The 22,822-nt window shown below is 29.7% G+C and overlaps 1 protein-coding gene across 6 annotated transcripts in view; it reads right to left on the minus strand.

Annotated features, from left to right (window-relative positions):
* axo (axotactin) overlaps window positions 1-22,822 on the minus strand; it is a 98,322-nt gene that overhangs the window by 15,800 nt on the left and 59,700 nt on the right. For all 6 annotated transcript variants that reach the window (XR_001343963.3, XM_014429316.3, XM_067051703.1 and 3 more), the window contains 15 exons: window positions 21,536-21,704; window positions 21,352-21,467; window positions 19,112-19,218; window positions 17,084-17,396; window positions 16,194-16,498; window positions 14,130-14,237; window positions 10,916-11,057; window positions 9,383-9,613; window positions 9,033-9,208; window positions 8,098-8,332; window positions 7,392-7,586; window positions 5,073-5,246; window positions 3,790-4,015; window positions 2,035-2,282; window positions 82-357 (listed from right to left, as the gene is read on the minus strand). Coding sequence is in view for 5 of the 6 variants with exons in the window: in XM_014429316.3 (XP_014284802.1) it covers window positions 82-357; window positions 2,035-2,282; window positions 3,790-4,015; window positions 5,073-5,246; window positions 7,392-7,586; window positions 8,098-8,332; window positions 9,033-9,208; window positions 9,383-9,613; window positions 10,916-11,057; window positions 14,130-14,237; window positions 16,194-16,498; window positions 17,084-17,396; window positions 19,112-19,218; window positions 21,352-21,467; window positions 21,536-21,704 (3,021 nt within the window). In the remaining variant the exon portion in view is untranslated. The remainder of the gene's footprint in view (window positions 1-81; window positions 358-2,034; window positions 2,283-3,789; window positions 4,016-5,072; window positions 5,247-7,391; window positions 7,587-8,097; window positions 8,333-9,032; window positions 9,209-9,382; window positions 9,614-10,915; window positions 11,058-14,129; window positions 14,238-16,193; window positions 16,499-17,083; window positions 17,397-19,111; window positions 19,219-21,351; window positions 21,468-21,535; window positions 21,705-22,822) is intronic.

Below are 22,822 nucleotides of genomic sequence, written 5' to 3' on the forward strand. Positions count from 1 at the left end.
ATTTTTGTTCTTCTTGACAACAAGGCAGCCCTGATCATCTCCTTCTAAAAAAATTCTATTTAGAACATATTCAAATCTTACCGGGGTACTCTACAGAAACATTATAAATTGTATCTGCAGAGTTAAACAAAAAAACTATTGTTTGATGGTCCTGGATGAAAAGCTGGACGAAATTGTTCATATGGTCATTTGCATGAAGAATGAGAGAGTGATTATCATAAGTCCTCAAGTTCAGTAATATTGTTTCAGTCAATATATCTCGAAACATCTCCTTCTCTTCTTCCTCATATATTGCTAAGTAGTTACGATAGAAGAAAGCATCTCTCTGAATAAATTTCAGTCCGTTTTCATTGATATCTAGAAAAAAATAGAGAATTATTAAGAAATGAGCTATGAATTATCAAAAATTATTAATTTTTGATTTTATTGACCAGATATTAAATGAGAGAAAAATATCAATATTACCATAAACAAGAAATTTTACAAATATTTTATGTTACTTTCCATTTTCAGAAGCAGAAATTTACTGAGGTAAATCGTGTAATGCAAGTATTATAGGCATACCTTATGTCAAAAGCTAAAAACATAATATTACTATTGGCCTAATGACAGTCAATTTTAATTATTATTGTTTTAATTATTAATGGTTTATTTTACTTTATATTCATTGTTAGTTTATATTCACTTTATTAAATATTTTTGTCTATTTAATTACTTTATATTTATATACTAGCTGTACTTGGTCATGAATTGCTGAGGCTCAGACTGATTAAATGTAAAAGAAATAAAAATAAAAACACATGTTACTGATTCTTTTTAATTTCATTGTGCTAGTGAATATACAATTTTTTTTTTTTATTTGTTGTTCCTTTGGCTGTGTATATCAACAAATCGTCTGTATTGATCATTATACACATTATTATTTTTATGATTAGGTTACATAAATTCTCAAATATGAATAGATTTTATACAATGACCTCACTGTGCTTCAATGTTAGTACAATATTGAAACAATTCTGACTGAGCTATGAAAGTGTAGTAAAAAAACATTTTGGGAGTGAAATACAGTTGATATCTGTGTTTAGCACTCAAGAACCATCTTGATAGGAATTTTCCAAAAAAAAAAATATTATTTTTGCACAAAATTTTCGGCGTACATGAGCCTTTCATTTCTTTTTAAATAATGACAATAATTTCAACACTACTAAACTGATATAAACAAAACTTATTGTTTAGTGCTCTATAAACAACACCAAATGGCATAAAACAGAGCTAATTATCTTTACTTATATTTGGACTACTTTACTTAAAGCCTCTTTAGGTTTTTATAATTTTTTATGAATGTAAAATCATTTAATGGAATTAGAAATATTTTTTCCTATTTTGCATTAAAAAAAAAATCTATTTGAAAATAGAGGTATACTTTCTGAGCTATGCACGAATAAAGTTTAGTTTGGTTTATAACTTTTTTTCAACCGGATAAATCATAGATTCCAATCGTTAGGAACATTCCCAGGATGAAACTAAACATCTAGAAAAAAACAGCATGTATGTGTAGCTTTTTCGTACCCTCCTGAAAATTTAAAATAGGTAAATTATACATACATATAGTGCGGTATGCTATATGTATAGCAGGAAATAAGGGATTCCTTGGATTGCCTTTTGGCATTATTAGGCTAAGTGAAGGGTTAAGGTAGTGGTAGTCAATGGCTTACGCCAGTGGATTATTGGAACGAGGAGGGGCTGTTCCGCTGGTCAAATGTGTATTTGTGGCTAAGAACTTTCAGAGATCTTAGATAAGTGACAAATGAAGACAATTACATTTTTATTTATTTAACGTCTCCTTTATTTTCTCTATAATTTATGTGTCTAAACGTGTTATCAAAATGCATGTAGGCCAATATGTTTCTTACAAGGCCATATACTCTCAAGAGCATGGAGCATGTTCATAAAGTCAATAAAATAAAAATAAAGGAAAAGTATTGTAGGCATGAGCTCACTCTAGCACATAATATATAAACTATTGCTATTTACTTGTTTCACAGAATGATCCAATGTAAGCCCAAGGATTCTCACAAACGCACTGAAATGTCGACCAAAGTTCTTTGCATCTGGCACCATTTTTGCATGGATTTGGGTCACATGAAGGCTTACAGTCCTTAATAATCTCGGAAAGATGAACTGACATATAGGAGTATATATCAAGAATTTCACCATTCACAACAAGCCCTCGGAAGCAGCCGATCAAGCCTTGGCGAACTGGTCCATCCACAAGAACTTCCCTTTACATAAAGATATTTTATGTTACATTAAACTAATTTTTTAATTTAATTAAAGATAAAATGTAACCTCTTAAAAATTATTCTTTATAATTGATTTATATTAATAGTAATCATGCTATATTAAGACTAAACATATTCTACATCATGAAATGCCTATGTAGAACTATTTGATATTCTACTTGGTTCTCATTTTTCTGAAGGTCTTTGAGTGATAAAAAATCTTATAAAAATTCAGAAACCTAAAATTTTAGATGGAATATCAATTATAATGAATATGATTTTTATACGCCAAACAAAACTTTAAAAATAAATATGTTTGTATGTACCTTTGTAATTATCTAAAAAAAACATGAATTTACAAAAAAATATACAGCAAAAAGTCAATGAAAGCATTCTACCTAATACAAATTGGAATAACTTAGGTAGTTAAAAACTTTGTCTAGAAATAATTAAAAACTATTATACTTTTTTTTTTTAAATGTACTGACGATAGTAGATGAACATATATACACTGAAGTGGTGATAATCTGAACTTATTTTGAAAGTACATTTAATCCGAAACTGAAATTATGTTAAGTGTGGCAATATGTTGAACTAATTACTGAATAATTGAATTACATTAGTTATAAAAAAAGTCTCTTTAATTTGGTTATCAAGAAGAATACTTCTCCCTTGAAGCTAAATTTAAAAAAATGGTATCCACTATTGTCACAAAAGTGTTGTTATATAGTATATAGTGTATAGCAGTGCCTCTCAATAAGATACCCTCTCCTTGTTGTCAGCATCTGCTTCACCTTCAGTCTTGTCTGAGAAGTTGAGTCTGAGCCTTTTCAAATCCATACCAAGGATTTACTGATCATCAAAGATTTTATGGTTGTGATCATCAGCTTATAAAATAAACAATCGTTTAAGCCCTCGTAGCCATAAATATTTAAAAGAACTCTCATTTTGTCCCGAGATTTGGTTATGTATAATACAATAATATTTATGTAATCATATGTTATTAGGTAGTTTAAGTTATTTTAAAGGAATAGTTTCACTTAACCAAAAAATTCTTTAATTCAAAATGAGTCTGGTCTCAATCATTTCACATAACCAGGACTCCATTGTATTAAGTAAGAAAAAAAATCTGCGATTCAATATATAATTTTGTACAATTTTTGAAATAATACATTAGATATGAGTACATATGTCTATAACTCCCTTCAAACTTAAATATTTGTCTGTTTTTTCTTCTTTTCTTTGACCAAATATAAAACAAAAATTCTAGAACTTCAGCTGTATATTTAGTCTTAGATCTTAAAGATTATTATGGATAAGAAAAAAAAAATTAAATATGAATAAATCTATTTTTTTTTAATAGATAAACTAAATGAAAGAGATCAATAGCAATAATAATAATAAAATATAATCAGTGATTAAAAATCTACTTAATTGATTAAAATTTATTTTTAAAAAATTTATACTATATCATGAAGAATAATTACTTTAATAAAGATAAACTAACTCAGTAGCACCACCGATGAACATGCTTCCTTCAAAGGGTCCGAATTCTTCCTCTGGAAGGAGATCCACCATCTGGAAGTCCGTGTTGATCATAAACCTGACATGGTGTTCATTGTAATCAATCCAAATCTTTTGCCACTCTCCACTGTTAAGCTTTCGTTGTGATTTTATTTCTAATTCTCTCGAGAGGCCGGTGTTCAGGGTGAAATTGAATGTCAGTTGAAAGTCTGAAAAATACAAATATTAGTCCTGCAATGGAAAAATATTTTTAAAATTTTTGTCCTTCAAGTTCTACTAATGGGTAGATTCTCCACATGTCTGCATCATGACATTGTATAACTAACATCAAAATTACTAGTTTTATATATTTTAATACAGTTGTAAGTATCAAAAAATCAATTTAAAAAAAATTTTGTTCACTTGTGTTTAGATCCTGGTATGTAAAAAAGAATAGTTTCACATAGTTATTGATCAAGAAAAATCATTAGCTTATTACATGCTAAACCAAAAAACTTTTTATATTACTTATTCTTATTGAATATTCTCGTGTACATTATGAAAGGATTAGGAAATAGTGAGCCCGGTAAACCTAACGTCAACAATTAGAAACATAATTTATGTTAGCCAAAACCATTTTCATACAAAGAGAAATAAAAACTGTACTTATTTTGTAAAAACAAACAAGAACGACCCTACTCAACTACTCAAGATAATTAAAATTAAAGATATAATGTCTGTAAAAGTTAATTTTAATAATAAAAAAAACAGAAAATAAAAGAAATGTGTCCAAACGGAAGTCACAAACTGATTTTAAGATGGTTAGATGGTGTAAAAGAGAACAGGAACATAATGTAGCCAGCCTTTGCTATTAAGAAGTTATCAACAAATTATCTTATTTTAACTTAATAGGTTAAAATTGTTTTAACTATAATAGATTAAAAATTTTTTAACTATAATAGGTTAAAATTGTAGTTCTACTTTCTTGTTTAAATAAATAAGATTATATATGAAGTTCTACTTTCTGAGTACAAGTTTTTTTCTCATTGGATATTCATTCTTAAAGTATTTTTTTTTTTTTTTTACAAAAGTATGAATAATCTTTTATGATTACATAAAAGTGGTTTACACTCAAATAAATAGATTTATTCCTAAATCATAAATAAATAGATGGAAAATTCTGTTAACAAAAATAGACGGAATTTTTCATTTGACCAAATATAATACGAAAAAAAAAAAAATATTCTGATAATTTTAATAAAGTATAAAGTTCAATAAACTACTCACCACTGGTCAACGTAACCATAAATGAAGGATGATGTGGTCGAATCGGAGGTTGGTACAACAATATTGCTTTTTCTCCAGTTGTACGAAAACTGAAAGCTATATCTCCCTTTCTCCAGCCAGGAACTTCAATGTAAGATTGACTGGTAGTGAAAGTAACAACGTACTTTTGTGTATCTGAAATTTTTCAAAATATTCTATAATAATAATGTTAGAATATACAGTAAAATAATGTCAATGGTTTACTTACACACTGATGCTAAGTATAGTTCCAATAACTTTAAGAAAAATACATTTAAAGGTTCTGTTTTTTAGGAAAATTAATTCAAAAGTTGCAAATTTCCTAAAAGATAGAACCTTCAATTGTGGTTACAAGAAGTTAGTGGAAATGTACTTAACAGGCCATTCGATATAATAACACTATTATCATAGTTAAAATAGATAACAAGTAAAAAAATAGTTTTATGCCAGAGATAGTAACAATGTTTAAGGATAAGTTCTATCATTTTAGCTTTTAATAAGGTTTAATGATCTCTACAGTAACATTTTTCATAATTGCATCAAATCAAATAATATATTTTTAAGACTTTTTTTATGCCCCCTTTCCTAATTGTTTCTGCCTTACAGGGGAGAGGAGGTTACCAACCTATATTAATATTAATATTCTAACCATGGTGGGGGGTCAGGATTTCATTTTGTGGGACTGCCACAGAAATAAAAGTTGACCCTCCAGGCCAGATTTGAACTGTTACTGCTGCAGTCACGAGCCAGTCAAAGTTTGACACTTTAACTCGCTCGGCTATGACACTTCATATTTTGAAGACTATTCAATATACTCTTGGTAACCACAGTAGAATAACCATGCTTTTTATTTTTTTGGCTTATTTACTTGTTGTGGCCAACATATGGTCTAATAATCGACTATCTAACACATGGTTGTAATTATGTTAAACAAAAAAAAAAAAGAAAATCTACTTTCGGATGCTATTATTTATACGGCAGATGTAAAAATGACACCTTAGAATCACATTCTGTGTACATACACTGGCTCGACCATGTCTTCTCAATAAGCAGTCTCAATTAGTTTTCACCACGGCGGGCAGACTACAATCAAAGTTGGCTCATCCTCCAAGAGGACAAGATGGGTGGATGTACCCTCTTTTGAACGTACCTCCACGGGGACTTAAACAACCTACCATCAGAAGGGGCCCTATCAATCACCCACCATGATATATAGACATTTTTTTTTGCGAGTTTATATGTTTGTATATTTTGTCTTCAAACGCCTTCATTTTATTATGTTCAATTTTTTAAAATACAACAATAACAAAATTAGAAAGTTCATTTCTTCTATTCTCATTACTCTTCACGGTTGGGCTAGCAAAAGTTCCTTTTGAACACCTACCCGCCATAACAATGCCCATTGAAGTCCTTTACAGCCCCAGAGTTGGAACATCAAGTTTCATTTCTCAGGGTACACCATAAAATAAATATTATTTGCATCTGGTGGGCATTTAATCCACAATGTTCTGAACCAAGCACTCAGGGAGCCTCACCCCAATGTACTTGGCCATCGTATCACCTTATATTATTCTTGAATTACATAAATGTTGTGGCGGTCATATCTATCTCATGATACCACAACCAGGATATTTTTCAATCAGATTGCTGCAAAAGTTTTTCAGGGCACTGTAAGTAACCAACACCTGGTAGTCCATGGGCAAACCATGTAGTTGCCTGTCATATTGGAGAAAACTACTTTTTTTGTTGTTAATTAACATGTTTCTTCTTTCATATAGTTAAACTTGCAAATTTAAATTAGTTATTTTCACTTAAAATAAAGCTATGGGACACTGGTGCACTTACCTAAGCTAAAAGCATTATATTAATATAAATATCTCCAGGCATAAATATTTTTCATGAAGCCTTTACCCTGTGTAGCTCTATAATCTGAAGAGCTACTATTTGTGTTTTTAAAATTTATTTATTACTCTTATATTGGATGATAAATTTTTATTATTAAATTTCAAATTTATTAATTTTTAAAAATATTTTATAAGCGATGGGAATATAGCTGTAAAAATTTAAGGAATTATATATTAGTTGGGGTTTCAATAAAACTGACATAAACACCATGACAGAAAACCCACCCTTTTAATATTTCAATTTTTTTATTTATTGTAATTTACTCTTGATAAATTAAATGGGAAAATCAAAATAATAAATTAACTTTAAGTTTATTCCTTGTATAATTTTAATTGATATACAGTATCATAAATTAAAGATTTTTTCATAACATTTAAGATAGTAATAAAAACTTACTTGTTTCTACGCACTCAAGAGGACCAAGAGTTATCCTGCCTTGTGCGTCTTTGTCTAGATCCGATTGCTGAAGAAAGACCATTTGTGTAATACCAAGCGAGTTTGGAGATATATAGTGACCTTCGTCAGACAACCACTTGGCCTCGCTTATGTCACAATTACAAGACTGATCAGGGTTCATACAGGTTCTGTTTTCTGTTTAAATTAGTATTTTATTGTTACTTAACATTTTAAATAAATTGGTAAAATATAAAGAAATAATGATTTTAGTTCATATTATTATCTCTTGAATAAACAGAAATAAATTCAGTCACTAGTTTCTTGATTTATACTTCCAATTATTGCACTTGTTTTTCAAGGGATACAATTCTAGGAATGTAATTTCTCACTAGAGTAACAGATAGTAATAATTGTGATTTTTTATACCTATGAGTATATCAATAGTAACTAGAGCATGTTTCTTTCTTGTTAAATACAGAAAAGAGAGTGACTTTGATCATTATTCTGGAATGAATAATATGGAATTTATTTCATAACACCTAGGCACTTCTGAAAGGACACAATAGATTTTTTCTTGATCATAATACTTTCCACAGCAAGTGAAAGTAAAAATAATGCATACACAAAATTATTTGTACAAAATAATGTTAAAATAAAAAAAAGACAGTGAAAGGAGATGGATTAAGCAAATATAATACCAAATTACCTGCACATGGGCAGGAACCTCTTTTCACATTGCCAATATAGTCGACGGTGCCATTGTTTGCAGCTGATATAAACCAAGTCGCAGAATGGAGCTCTAGTGGTGCCTTATAGCAGTCATATTTGATATACTGGCTGCAGTAAAGAGAGTGAGATATTAGTTCTTGAAGCATTTCCGATGTGAATTCTCGATAGGTAATAGTAAAACTGAAATCTGTTTCTGCTGAGCTGCGCACATCCTAAAATAAAAGGTTATTTTCCTTGAATTTTAAAATACACATTAATTGTATCAATAAGTTTCTGCAAAACTGAAATTAATTTACTTAAATGAATATTATACATAAAATCTACATAACTTTGAAAAAAAATTGCCAGTAACTTTAATTTTCAGGTTTAGATAATTAATTATTATCTTTTTTACAAACAGCCACAAATTATTTATAAAAATTGTTACTCAATCTGCATCTATATTTCAAATTTCTATTAAATGTAAACTAAAATTAAATTTGTTTTTAATTTCATATTAGTCAGGCTTTCAATAGCTGAAATTGAGTGAGAAGTGCTGAGATCTTCTTGAGTCCAGATTTTCTCTATACAAGTGGGAACACAAGCCAGGTTCAGAGTTACCTAGGCTGATCATAATAATAGTTTATAAGTATTCTTGTGTTTAAAATATTTTTGTTAACTTAAGTTAGAAAAAAATATTTATTATCTTGATATTGTTTAATTTATCTATATTTTCTATTAATATGGCGTAAATGTTCTCTTTTATCAATATTACTATTGTTCTTAATTGTGAAATAATGTAATATTTAAAAATAAAAATAGTGTTCTATCACAAAAAAATTTCTTAAAAAAAAAATAATTTGAAGTACCCCTAAGGTTGTTTTAATCATAATATTATGTAATCATATAAAGTATGAAAAATTTAATTCTTACAACTTGACTCGGGAGATTGTGTTCAACAATAGTTTTGGTAGAATCTTCCAAAGATTGAAACTCACATTTCACATGTGCAGGAGGAAATCTACCATTACCATCTATATCTATTAAGTAAACATCAGGTTTGGTATAACCAAGGAGAGCTAATTCTTCACAAGTTTTTCTGAATTCAGCTGAAAAAGTCAAGTATGTTATTCGAAGAAATTAAATTATAAAAACATGTTATTTATTCTTACATAAATAAATTTTAAAAAAGAAATCCCTAAGCACTACAATAACACTAATATTTCAAACACAATATTTTTTATATCCATACTGCTCATTAAAAGGAAGTAATTAAAACTCACCAAAATGGCAGTTCTTTCCAATATAGCCAGTGCCATTGCAATTGCATGTTAATTTATCATCTTTTACAGAACATTTTCCATTGTGTTCACATGCATTCGGCCTTTTACATGGATCAACAAGTTCACAGTTATCCAACGATATCTGTCCATGGGTTTGCTTTGTTTTGATTATAGACCGCGGGTCAACAAGTTTACCATTGATTTCAATGTTTCTTAAACATCCTACCAAACCTGCAACATATAAATAGCAATCACTATCATATATTTTCAAGACAGATATCATTTACATGGATGTATAATATTCAATTATTTAAAATTAAAAACACATGAAATCTTTTTACTTTAAATAAATAAAAAACCTTTACTTCTAACTTTTCTTTTACAAACTTAGAACTTGCAAATTTGATATTCGTGGCTGTGTAGTCCCTCCTCACGAGAATTGTAATGCTGCCTCAACCTGGAAAGCTATACTGAAGAAACATTGAACTCTCTTTCAAAAAATTCATTGTATTGTTAGCAGCAATTATGGAACCTACCCAATTAGCTAATGTGTGAAGTTGAACCCTTCATAGAGTATCTTTATACCATTGCCAACAAATGTCTGATACCAATACAAACAAAATAAATTTGTCCATTTGTTTAAAAAGATCTACGCTGTTGCTTGAAATGCCATTTTAAATTTTGAGTATCTTGTAGAATTGAAAATCTTCAACATTTGTTTGAATTGTTAAAACAACTTTCTCTATATAACTGAAATTTCATGACACAGAAGGTAAAGTCCCAGCGTTGGAGAAACAAATAAGGGAGACTGTGAGAGTTTCATATTTGTGAAAGGGGAAATAGTATTGCCAGGACAAGTGAAGTGTTAGTTTTCATCCCTGATACAAAAGAGAGTGCTAAAGGGAATCTACTATGAATAATTATAAAGGTTGCTAAGCAGTGCGTTTATTTAATTTAGTTAGTATCCGCAGATAAACCAAGGATTGTTCCCAATAATAACCTATGACACCCTCAATAAAATTGGAAACTATATTATTTTAATCTTGTATTTATCTTTAACATCTGATTTTATTTTTATGTAAATAAATATTTTGTCTTAAAATTTCAAATGGTACATTTATTAAAGTTTTCACTGAAAAATTACCTCAAAATATGATTTTGTTTGTTTCTTCATTTACTGAGTGTACTAAAAAAAATATTTTTTAATGGGAGATGGTCCAGGTGCAATCAAAATAACTCAAAGAGTAAATGAAAGATTATGAACCAACGCTTTGCCCTAGATTGCAGGGCTTCATTCTGTAAGCTCTGATGAAGCCTTGCAACGTAGGGCAAAGCACTGGCTCATGATAAATAGTTTATTTACTGTTTGAGTTATTTTTAATGCATCCAGACCATCTCTCTTTAATTAATTATACACAGTCAATCAACGATGTACCAAAAAACATTTTTCTATTCATGTCGTATTAATTATGAATCATGGATGATCGGGAGTTGATTATATTATAAATATAAATATTTTAACAGTAGCATTACCTATACTAGATTTGCCTTCCCTCGCTGTACTTCCAATAATGATTCTCCCTTTGAAGAAGATAGAAATCGCAACTAGCTGTGCCTGTTTGTGTGTGTAGTCAACTGTGAGGCTCACTTCCCCACGGTAATATACAAGCTCTACCTGGCAACCAATATGCATTAGTATATCGTAGAATAATTTCTTGTCAATTATAATAAAGTATAAAGTGATAAAATAAAAAAATCAGTCTTAGATGTGTAACAAAATGATGTAAGGTAACATATGGTATTTTTGGTTTAAGTTCACTACAATCTCGTCAAATCTAAACCGTGAACTTGTAAGGGCTGTCCTTTACATAGCATGCATTATAAGCACTAATCAATTATAATAGAAAATATCCATTTAGTTTCAACATGTTTATTTTCTTATAACACCTATTTTTCAGCCATTCTCACAGCAACAATGTCATTAAAATGTTTCAGGCTATTCTGCCTTTGTCAAAATATATCTCAGTCAATTACCAATTTTTATCCACTATTTCTCTTCTTACACTTTCTATTACAACATTATCAATCACTTTATCAACAATACATGTATATAGCAATGTATTATATATTATGTATATACATTAATGACATTGTTAACTATGATATTATAAATAAAATATCCTAGAGAATGACTGGAACATATGAGTTAAAAGAAAATAAACATGTTGAAACTATATGGATATTTTTTATTATAATCGATAAACAAACAAATCTCAAACAAGAAATTAAATTATATATAGATGGTTTTAGTTATATTTTATTTTATTTATCAACATTCAATATTGTTCATTTTTTTGTTGAAGCAAAAGACAAGCTAACAAATTTCAATCAAAAATGGAGGAAAAATGCATCATGAAAAATATTCAAGATGGTGGCATGCATCTTTCCGAAGTCTGGTGAATTTCTGTTATTTTGAGAAGATCGATTAAAATTTTATCAGTTTTGTTATTTTCCATCATTATTGTATTTACACTAAATTAAAGAGAAAATAGAAGTGATTGTGGGACAATTGATATTTGTATCTAATATCGAACAATGAACAAAGAAAACCAGGCACTTGTTGTTTAGGTGCGAAGGACATGATGTCTTCTGAAAGTTGATGGTGCTGACCACCATTTGTCTATTGTCAGTGGTAGATATTTACAAAGAAAACATCAAGAATCACCAGTCATCCAAGTTTGTATAATTGAAGGAAGAAAGACTCTTTATTCGGATCACTGGTGGATTGGATGTATCCTGGAAGAGAGGAAGAGTGACCCTTTGTTTACTGTCAGTAGTAGCATCTTTAGAAAGAAGACATTGAGAACCATCAGTCACCAAAGAATATATAATTTGTTAGCTACCTAGTCTCTACCTAGGATTTAATTATATTCGTAAAAGTAACAATTAAATTTAGTCAAGTGTCTCTGTGTTCTGATTGTCTGGAAAACCCACCCTAAGATAAGAGTCGATAATGTCATATAATTTAAAATAAAATTATCATATCTGTTTAATATTTAATATATTCATTTAAACCTTGTATTCATCATAGCTATATTTGAGATCTGAGAATAATAAAAACTATTAAATTTATTTTTATCTATTTAGATAAACCTGGAATATTACAATATAAATAAACACTAATATTTTACAAATGAGCCACAATAGTTCACTAAGGTGAAGTATAACGATATCATTTCTTATTTGTTGATAAATCTGGGTCTATAAACTTCTGCTGTACGGCTGTATCGATGTTAATCCACCTCTAGACCCTTTTTTTATTTTTGTACTAAGTAGAATTATTAGCACAGTTACCATGCCAAAATATGATAGTAGAGGAGAGTGCAGATCTCTAATCAGGGGGTGTAAGGGATTTAAAATTAAATTCCTCGTCCCTCCCTTCTCTACTTTCTTTTTGTATATTAAGTTCTGCCTTTCCTTGTCAGAGGTAGGCCACAGTCTGTCTTTCTAAAACCTCCGACCAGGTAACACATAGCTGCATTAGAATTATCCATCTTTTCCTTTCTTTATCCTTCCTTTGCTATCATTATTTTCCATGAATGCAGTATATGGTACGAGAAATACCAGTTTAAGGTAAGATACAAGTTATATAATTCCCCTTTTTTTTCCATAATACTAACTTAATTCAACTTCTTGCTCATTCCATTTCATGAACCAGTGTATATTTAAAGTCACCTATAAAAGTACAGTTCATTCAATCCCAGACAGTAATGCATTAAATATGTAATTGCTCCTACTATCATATTTTTCCAGGACAAAAGAATATAAGCCATTGATATAAAATTTTTTATTTTTTTAAAATACATTTACTCAATTGTGTTCTACATCCTACTTTCATGACTGTTGATAAAAATTTAAAAAAGTTAATCTCAAACAAATTTAACTTTAGGTTTAAATTAAAAGATCTCATCAGTTAACAATAAAATAACAAACTATTTTATACTTGCACCAAAACTGCTGCTACTTGAATAATGAGCCTTCCAGAAACCTTGTACACACATAACCCTTATGACAGGGGATAGGGTGTACAAGGTACTACTAGACTGAATTATCGATTTCATAAAAATGGACATGTTTTAAACATGGGACCTGAATATAATACCCAAAACATAATTGTCTTGGGGACATTTTTAAAATAAGGTGAGAAATCTAGTTTCAAAAATAAAGATTTAGCAGTCATTTAAACTTTCCAAAATCTAGTGCATACTTACCCCAAATTACCTTACAAAGGTGTTGCTATGATAACTATTAATTGTACTATAAAAAAAAAAAGGAATACATTTTGGTAAGCTTACAAAGGACTAATTATACTTTATGTTAGTTATTTTACTTCTTATATTATTAAAATATATAAGTCGAACAAGTCCTCGATTAATGAAGTTATGAACCTGAAAATAGCAGCCAAAAATGACAAGTTACATTAGTACTTGTTATGTAAATGTGAGAAAATACAAACTTTTTTTAAATAGGCATAGAATCAAATTTATGAAGAATTTTATTAGAACAATCATTATTAAGGTACTTAAAAATAAAATACAAAAATTCAGTATTGTGACAGCAGAATAAAGCAAAGTAAAACTTAAAATTAATGGTAGACAAATGGTAAATATGTAATTATGAGTTATCTTTTATAAACTATAAATTTTTACTCTTGAAAATTAATAAATCAAAATTTGTTTGTACTTACAGTATGCCAAGAGGTAGTTGTATCATATTTCACTGTTATTAAATGAGTAAAATTCTTTTTGCTCTCAAATACTAATTCAAATCTTAATTCATCATTTACCAGTCTTAGCTGAAAAAGAAATATGGTTCTGGTAACTAAATCATCCGCTGATGACAAAGGTCTACAATTAAATATTCGATTTTTAGGCTAATCTTAATATTTTTTTTGTTAACTAAAGATGAAAAATAGCTTTGCTTTCTTCTATCGTGTACAGATTTTTCATAAAACTATGATATAAAATGCCAGTTTTGTAGGACAAAAATCATGAAATTTTTCTCATAGGACATTCAACTGTAAAATTTTTATGGTATAAAAAAGGATGTTAAAATCATAACATCAAATACCACAAACTGACACTAATAGGTTCATTTGAATTTGACAATATATTTATGATAATTTAAATATATTAGAGTGACTTTTTATTGCCTTCAAATCTAGGAAATTCTTACTTTATTTTTATCATCAGAGAGAAAGTAGAATTCAACTAGAAATCTTTATTAATAGTGTATACTTTAACCTAATTCAAATGTTTTGATAACATTGGAAAGACAACTTTTCTCTATTTCTGATGATAATAAAGTATACATTTGCTAAATTTGAAGGTAGATCTAAGTCACTCAAATATATTTTAGTACAATGCATGCTCAATAGGTAAGGTATGCGGGATAGGAGATGATTAGACAGGTACATTGGCATAAATCCCCGCAGGATGGAAATTCAAGGGTCGTGTAGGGGATGGCAAGTCCTAAGGGTATTCACTTGAGGAATGGATCCTACTATCTGTAAGATATTCATTTACAGTCGAGAGAGTAGCCAGTTCTTCGCTGTAGATCCTGGTGAAAGGAAAGAAGGCAGAGTGGATTAATAACACAGTTCAAATTGATAGAATATTCTGATCCACAAATGTGTATTATTACCCACTCCCTCCTAGGGAACTGAATCCGTGTGGTGGATTGAAGTCAGTTGCTAAGGTTGTCCAAGTGGCACTTATGGGCTTTAAAATGTCATTTAGAGAAGCTATTCATAAGATGTTAGCTTTTAGTGGATCAGATGATTATATCATGGCCTTTATTCATTCTAATGATATATTAATGAATACAACAATATAATAAATGATTATGCAGAAGTTAAGTTAAAATGTTTACACAATTATTACAGACAGGCTTATCCGCCTTGATAGACTCAGGAATGAGGATATTAGGAGCAGGCTAGGGGTGACCAAAGGAGAGTTCCGGAGAGGATTGAAAGGAGCAGACTGCAATGGTAGTCAGTAGATGCCAAAATGTAGGTGGCCGAAGAGACTTCTGCAATGGGACAGCCAGGAAGACGGAGGAGAGGAAGACCCCCAACCCAGTGGAAGGATTCCATGGAGGAGGACATGGCCGGCAGGGGACTTGAGGAGGAAGACTAGTGGGATAGAGAGAAGTGGAGGGACGCTCTGACTTAGCCAGGCAACCCATTGAGGGAAAAAACCTGTAAAAGTAAAGTAAGTTATAGACTAATATGCAACAATAATTTGGCTGAAGACTGTAGTTGATCACTTCTCGAGAGTTAGGTCACACCAGGTTGACTCGTAACGGTTCTTGCAGTAGCTAAACCAGTGACCAGCAGATACTAGCAGTGTTGCTACACATACATTGTCATATATCTCAAATTCGAATGGACCTATTGTAGTGTTTGATTTGTGCCAAACTATATGATATTTGTGAAAAATCTGTATGATGAAAGCAGAGCAGGCTGAAAATTAGATATAAATGAAACTAAAACTGAATGGATACAATGCTTATTTATTAGTGAACCATTTATAACTTCAAATTGTATCTATAATAACAATTTAGTCATAGCTTTGTTAATAAACTAATTTTTGGTCAGATCTGAATAGAAGGAAATTGAGTTCATTTTTGGTTTTGGCACACAATAAATATAAAAAACAAACAAAATTATAAAGTCAAATTTTCAAAAATTTCTTTTTGTAAACCCGTATTATATAGAAATAACATTTAAATAAAAACTGAAACTTCATACCTCCCAAAAACCTTCATCGTTAGGTGAATGGACTTCAGAAGAAGCTAAAACAGCCATGTTTCGACTACTTTTGAAGTCGAATACAAGAGACAGAGAATCTGGAAAAGGATTGTGCCACCAAAAATGAGAAGATGGAAACGGGAACGTCATCGGAATGACCATAACATCCTCCTCGGCAAAAAGAGGTTCTAACACCCCGATGTAGTGAACCTTATGGCTAGTATGGTTAAGCTCATACAAGATGGAAACATCGTTATAAAACACATACTTAAGTGAACCCACATAATTATTTTTAGAATGAAGACCTGCAACAAATATTAAACTATGATTAAGATTTTTCATTTTAAATTATGGATATAAATATTCTATACAGCTATTTTGAAATTATCTACAATACAAAACTAAAATAATCTAAATCTATGTTTTTCAATTGGCTGTATCAGTGCTTTCAATGGTATTTAAATTCCTTAAAAAAAAAAAATTCATTGAAATATTTTTATTAAAATTTTAACCCATATTTTTATTTTAAAATTTGTAAGAACAGACATTGAAAACATGTTTTTTCATAAAAACCCTCAGTTTTAAAAAAACATGTTGCTTATGAAATATCTTCATTATCATCTTCATAGTAGCTTATTTTTGTATCTTTGCTAACCGCAACCCTGACCACTTTCTCCTCAAAAAGAGTAAAAATAAGGATAAAAATAATAAAGTGTATTCGAATATTTAATTTTAACTAAATAAAATAATTGATATCAAAATTCTAATTATATTCATTATAATCAATGTATGTGCTCAAATCTACCAATAGTAAAGCATTCACCGTTCAGCTAATACTTCTATAAAATTTAATTAATCTTTTTAATTTTTATTTAACTACAAATCCAAACCTTTCTTCTTGTGAAGCTCTGAACCTCCACCAATATATATTTCTGGATCTATATAAAGATGGTGCTGGCTGCCAGGCAGTTTTAACGTGGTGTTGAATTTGTCCAAGTAGATGGTAATGGAAGAGTTATGATGAACAAGAGTCAGGTTGTGCCAAAAGTTATCCGTAATCTCCGAACCCATCCGTGTGACAACAGATCCACCTCCCAGGTCCATGTCAACAAATACAGTAGAATTCTTAATCGAGACTGCAATATGATGGTGGTTTGGTGATTCTCCACTAGCATATAAAAGTACAGAATCATCGAAGTGTGTCTAAAACATATATAATTAAGGGGTAACTTTTTTTTTTTTTTTCAATTTTCATGAAAAAAATATATCCCATCATAAAAATAAATACATTCCCCTATTCTTAGGTAGGAGATCCTAAATTTTGGACTATAAAGATTTTAATGATCAGTACATCAAGTTATTCTACTTATTGTGTTATAAACACAACTGTTATATCATAAAAAGAACTACTCCATTATTATATTTTTTAAAAGTCCATTTATGTTGATCATAAATCAGTAAACACATCTATTTTAGTACAAACCAATTTAAAAATTATTCTAAGTTTTATAAGATAGGTAACAGCTTACCAGAATCTAATATAAAGACAAAAAAATTAATTCTTTATAATTGTGTGCTTAAAAAAATTTATAAAAGGAAGATGGTCTGGATGCCGTAAAAATAACTCAAATAGTAAAATAACTATTAATAATGAACCAACGTTTCACCCCACATTGCAGGATTTACAAAATGAAGAAAAACTAAAGAAGCCAAATTATGGTTATTCATTAATTGGCTTCTTTAGCTTTTCTTCAATTTGTAAGCCCTGCAAACGTTGGATCATAATAAATAGTTTTTTTACTATTTGAGTTATTTTTAATGCATCCAGACCATCTTCCTTTTAGTAATTACACATGGTAAATAAATTATTTTCCATTAAAAAAATTTAATTTAATTTTTTTTAAACCTTCGATAAGTTTAATAGTGAAGAGATTACTCATCAAAATTAGTGTTCTATTAAAACACAGTGAAAATTACCTAATAAGTGTTAAGTTCTAAATTTTATTTTTACTTTTTTATTATTTCTATATTACCAGATCCAGATAATAATTATCTGAGGTGGCCCTTACATGGTTAGTTAAGTCCTCAGAGTTGATTATCATTAATACAAAGATAAAAACAGATATTTTAAACCAATTTACTTAATCTTTTAAGACAAACAGTCAAACATATTTATAAATTGATGGGAGATGGTCAGGGGAGGGGATAAATAAATATATTTTTTTGTTTATTTGCTGACCGCACCCCCCGACCATCTTCTCCAATCAGTAATCTATGGTCAACTATCTACACCTCCTTAAACATATTTATAAATTTTTTAGCACTAAAATTTTAACTTTTTTTTATGACTCCCTCCTTGATCATTTCTGATATACAGAAAGGGGAAGGAGGGTTACCGAGAGGCAACCAACCTATTCTAACCATGGTGTGTGTGTGGGGTGAAGTTTTCATTTTGTGGGACTGCTACAGAAATGAAAGTCGACTCCCAGGCTGGATAATAAACTGGTGCCACAGCAGTCATGAGGTAATCGCTTAATTCCCCCAACTACAAACTACCCACTAAAAATTTAACTGATATTTATATTATATTTTATTATTATTTAAATCAGGAGAAGATGGTTGGGGGTGCGGTCAATGAAAAACACAAATTGAAAATTTGGCCGTTACATTTGTACTAATAAATAAGTTTTTATTTATTTGTGTTCATTGCTGACCACATCCCAACCATATTCTCCTCATTGACTGCGACTCAGGGCTAGGGTCTGTTAGTCTGTAGTTAATAGCTATGAGATTAATAGTTCAGAAAATGAAATAAATATCTGAGTAATAATGATTAATTATAAAAATAAAGAAATAAGGTTTACTATTTGAAAATTTGGCCACATTAAAAGACAGTGAGTAAGATCATATTTGAATACCTTAAAGTGAAGTCCCATCCTGTTACTGCTTGAATGAACTCTGTCTTTCCAGTCATAAACCCGGTAGGAGACATAAGATGATCCTCTTAAAGTCAATATGGTTGCAGCTAACAAAAAAAAGTTGAATTAAATCTATCAAATAACTTTATTTGATTAAGTAAATGTTCAGACGATTTTGATTAAATAAATATCATCTGTACAAATACAAAGTGATGTATCTGAAAATTTTGCTAATTTGGGTTTTGTTGCATTTTAATATGGTTTCTATTCTCTTCTTAATACCAAAAAGACCAAACTGAACAAGTGATGTTAATTAAAAATTAAAAATGATTGACAAATATTTTATATCATATAGGCATATGAGATATACCTTCCTCTTTGATTGACATATATCTTTTATTATGGATGGACAGTTAAATGTTTCAAATGAAGTTTCTAAATAAATAGAAAGACGATTATTTATTATGGATGAAATTTAACATAAATATTAGGGGATATTTTTAAAATTGATTTAGAATTTGTAAATGGGTTATATTTATATATAATCAACATTACTTCATTTTTTATTATTATTTTCAAAATATTGAGGAATTTTATGAATAAATAAAGGAAAAATATAAATTTCATTTTGAATGAGAAAAGAGTCTACCCAATTTTTCCTTTACGGCTCCCTTATCTTTTGTTAAACTGTTGTATCCTTGGCATGAACAAAATTTATAATTTTTATTCCCAGCTTTTTAAAACAACAGAAAAATAATTTTTTTTCACCTTACCTCGTAGTCATTAATTTTTTTTTAATTATAAAAATAGCGATAACTTCAACATAAGCCGATCAATCTACACAAATGTTGGGAACATAAGTAGGGTGATACAGAGATGAGCAAAAAAGCTATAGTTTCTAGCTATAGTTGAAACTAAATAGCTAAATTGCCATGGAAACGACCCTTATTCATGAATTGACCATTGATAAATAAATATCCTTGAAGAAGTTTGTTGGGGGGTGCGGTCAGCAAAGAACAACATAAATAAACAAAACCATATTTATTTATTTTATGCCCGGTTTTGTTTATTTATGTTGTTCTTTGCTGACCGCACCCCCCGACAAACTTCTTCAAGCATTAATCTACGGTCAACTATCTACACCTCAATATAAATAAATATCGTATCCATGGCAATTTTAACTATTAGTATCAACTAAAGCTAATTTTTGCCCAACTCTGAGGTGATTAATGAAAGTTTTCTGATGAGATTTATTTTTTGTTATATTTTATTTAATTTTTTTTTTTATTTTGTTTCTCTTACATTTGATGATTCAAAAATTGTAAATTTACATACAAACATTAGTAGCACCTTAGATATCATTTTTAGCCCATTTTTTAAAAATAGTTTACTGGAAGTTACTTTCCTTATAATTTCTGTTATGATAGATGATTTTATTTTATTGGTTTCCTTTTTATCTATTTAATTAATTTATTATTTTTCATTATATCAAACATTATTAAATGTCTATAATATTTTTTAAAAACGCTGAGGTGAAGAAAACTTCCAATTAGAACCTATTACTATTCTATATTTTGTACTTGCACAACGTTTCAGGATTTACTCCCAACTCATGTACTATTGTATCCTCAAATTTGTCAATTTTATCAATGCCTATAGTGAAATTTTGTTTGATTTAAACTATATGTATATAAATGACAAAATTTCACAATAGAAATTGATAAAATTGACAAATTTAAGGATACAATAATATATGAGTAAGGGATAAATCCCGAAATGTTGTACAAGTACAAAATATAGAATAGTTTATATTTTAATTGGAAGTTTTCTTCACCTCAGCATTTTATAAATTAATATAAACTTCCAAGAAAAAACAATTCAGTCAATAACATTTATTTAAACATTTCAGCTATATAAATATTATTTCCTTTATTTTTACGGGATAATAATTTTTTTTTTTCAATTTGTTATTTTTATGATGTTTTACAATTCCATTGTATATATATATATTTTATATTTTACTCCAAGGCATCAAAGTCTATTTTTGATGCTTATTATATTATTCTAAAGGGATCAGTCCCAGAATAAATAAGGAATATTGTTATTATTATATAAAAATTATAAATTAGCTGCTACCTTAAATTTGTAATCGTAATTAAAAAAAATTCTCCCAGAAATTTTCAGATATGCCACTTTGTCACCAACGAATAATAAAATATAAATTAAATAAATCTAATTACTATAGATGTCACAGAGTTCTCCTTCATATTGCGTTCCAAAACAGTCACATGACAGGTGGTTATAGTGATTGATACATTTACTACCGACGAAACACAAGTTTTCTCTTGTTCGACATCTGTAAAAAACAGTGATACAATAACAATTACAGTTATGAGCAGCAAAATAAATAAAATGATAACTTACTTGTCAATACATCCTTCCTGAACATTATCGTGTTTAGTGGCAATAAGAGGTTTTATAGGCCTCAAATCAGAAACTGATTTACCAGCACTCAGGACGACATCTTTAATGCAACCAACAAAAGATTCAATTATGTACTTCACGCCATGCAATTTTTCTTCTGGACTCAAGCCTATGAAAGTATGTAGGGAGTTATAAAAATATCAGAAGATATTGAGAAAATTGATTGGATAAATAGATTAAGAAGAAAAAAAAAATTGTTTTGCAATTATAAAAAATTAATTCATTCAGTATTTTAACATAAATAATGAATGTCCCATGACACAGGCCGGACTCACCCCACTAAAACCCTTTTTTAGTGACAGCCCTATATCACTTTTGAAATATTTGCTTAAAATGGGAAGAGGAGACTTAAGATAGTTAAATCGAGCAATAGTTAAAAAGTGCCTAAAATTGGAAAGCGGTGTGAAACCCACCACTCCCACCCTCCGTGGTAACCTTACTTTTTTAACCTTTGAAACAGACACTTATAGGTTTTTTAGTCAATGTACAACATGTCAGAATCTCAAAATAGCAGAGATCGTAGCACAAAAAATATAAAAAGGCAATCCTTCCTGGCCCTCACCCCACTAAAACCCCCAGGAAGCGACGGTGCTATATCACTTTTTAAACATTTACTGAAAAAGGGAAGAGAAGACTTAAGATAGTTAAATTGAGCAATATTTAAAAAGTGCCAAAATTGGAAAACACTATGAAATTTTGTATTTAATTATAGAATTTAGATATATACATGTTTAGGGTTGAAACTATAAAACAGCTGCTCTAAACATTGAACTGAAACGTTTTATACATGGCAGTGGGTGATGATCCTGAATAGATCTAGCTTGCGGAAGTACTTTCCCACCCCGTTCGGTAATGGTTAAAAGCAAAGTGGACCTCCCGACTACTGGATTTCCCAATTCCTGATGGGGCATAAGGGCTATCAAGTTAAGCTTCTTGGCCATGGGATAGATATCGACTCCAAATGCTCTCATTCTGGTGTGCGGGAAACTGCTGAGCACATAATTGTTGTTTGCACTGCCTTTGGGGCACAACTGCTGAGGGAAACTGGATTCTATGTTCTCACGGAGAATGATTTCCCTCAGCTCATCATTGAACACAAACTTAGCTGAACATAAACTACAAGTATTACAAAAATTTTGAGGTAGAAAAGTTCAGTGGGTCCAGCCTACTTCAAACTAGAGTAAAGAGGAATGGTTCCTGGAAGGCCACTAGGCAGAGGGGCATAAC

Source organism: Halyomorpha halys, unplaced genomic scaffold (assembly GCF_000696795.3).
Source record: "Halyomorpha halys isolate HHAL.00 unplaced genomic scaffold, Hhal_1.1 Scaffold785.1, whole genome shotgun sequence".
NCBI lineage: Eukaryota > Metazoa > Arthropoda > Insecta > Hemiptera > Pentatomidae > Halyomorpha > Halyomorpha halys.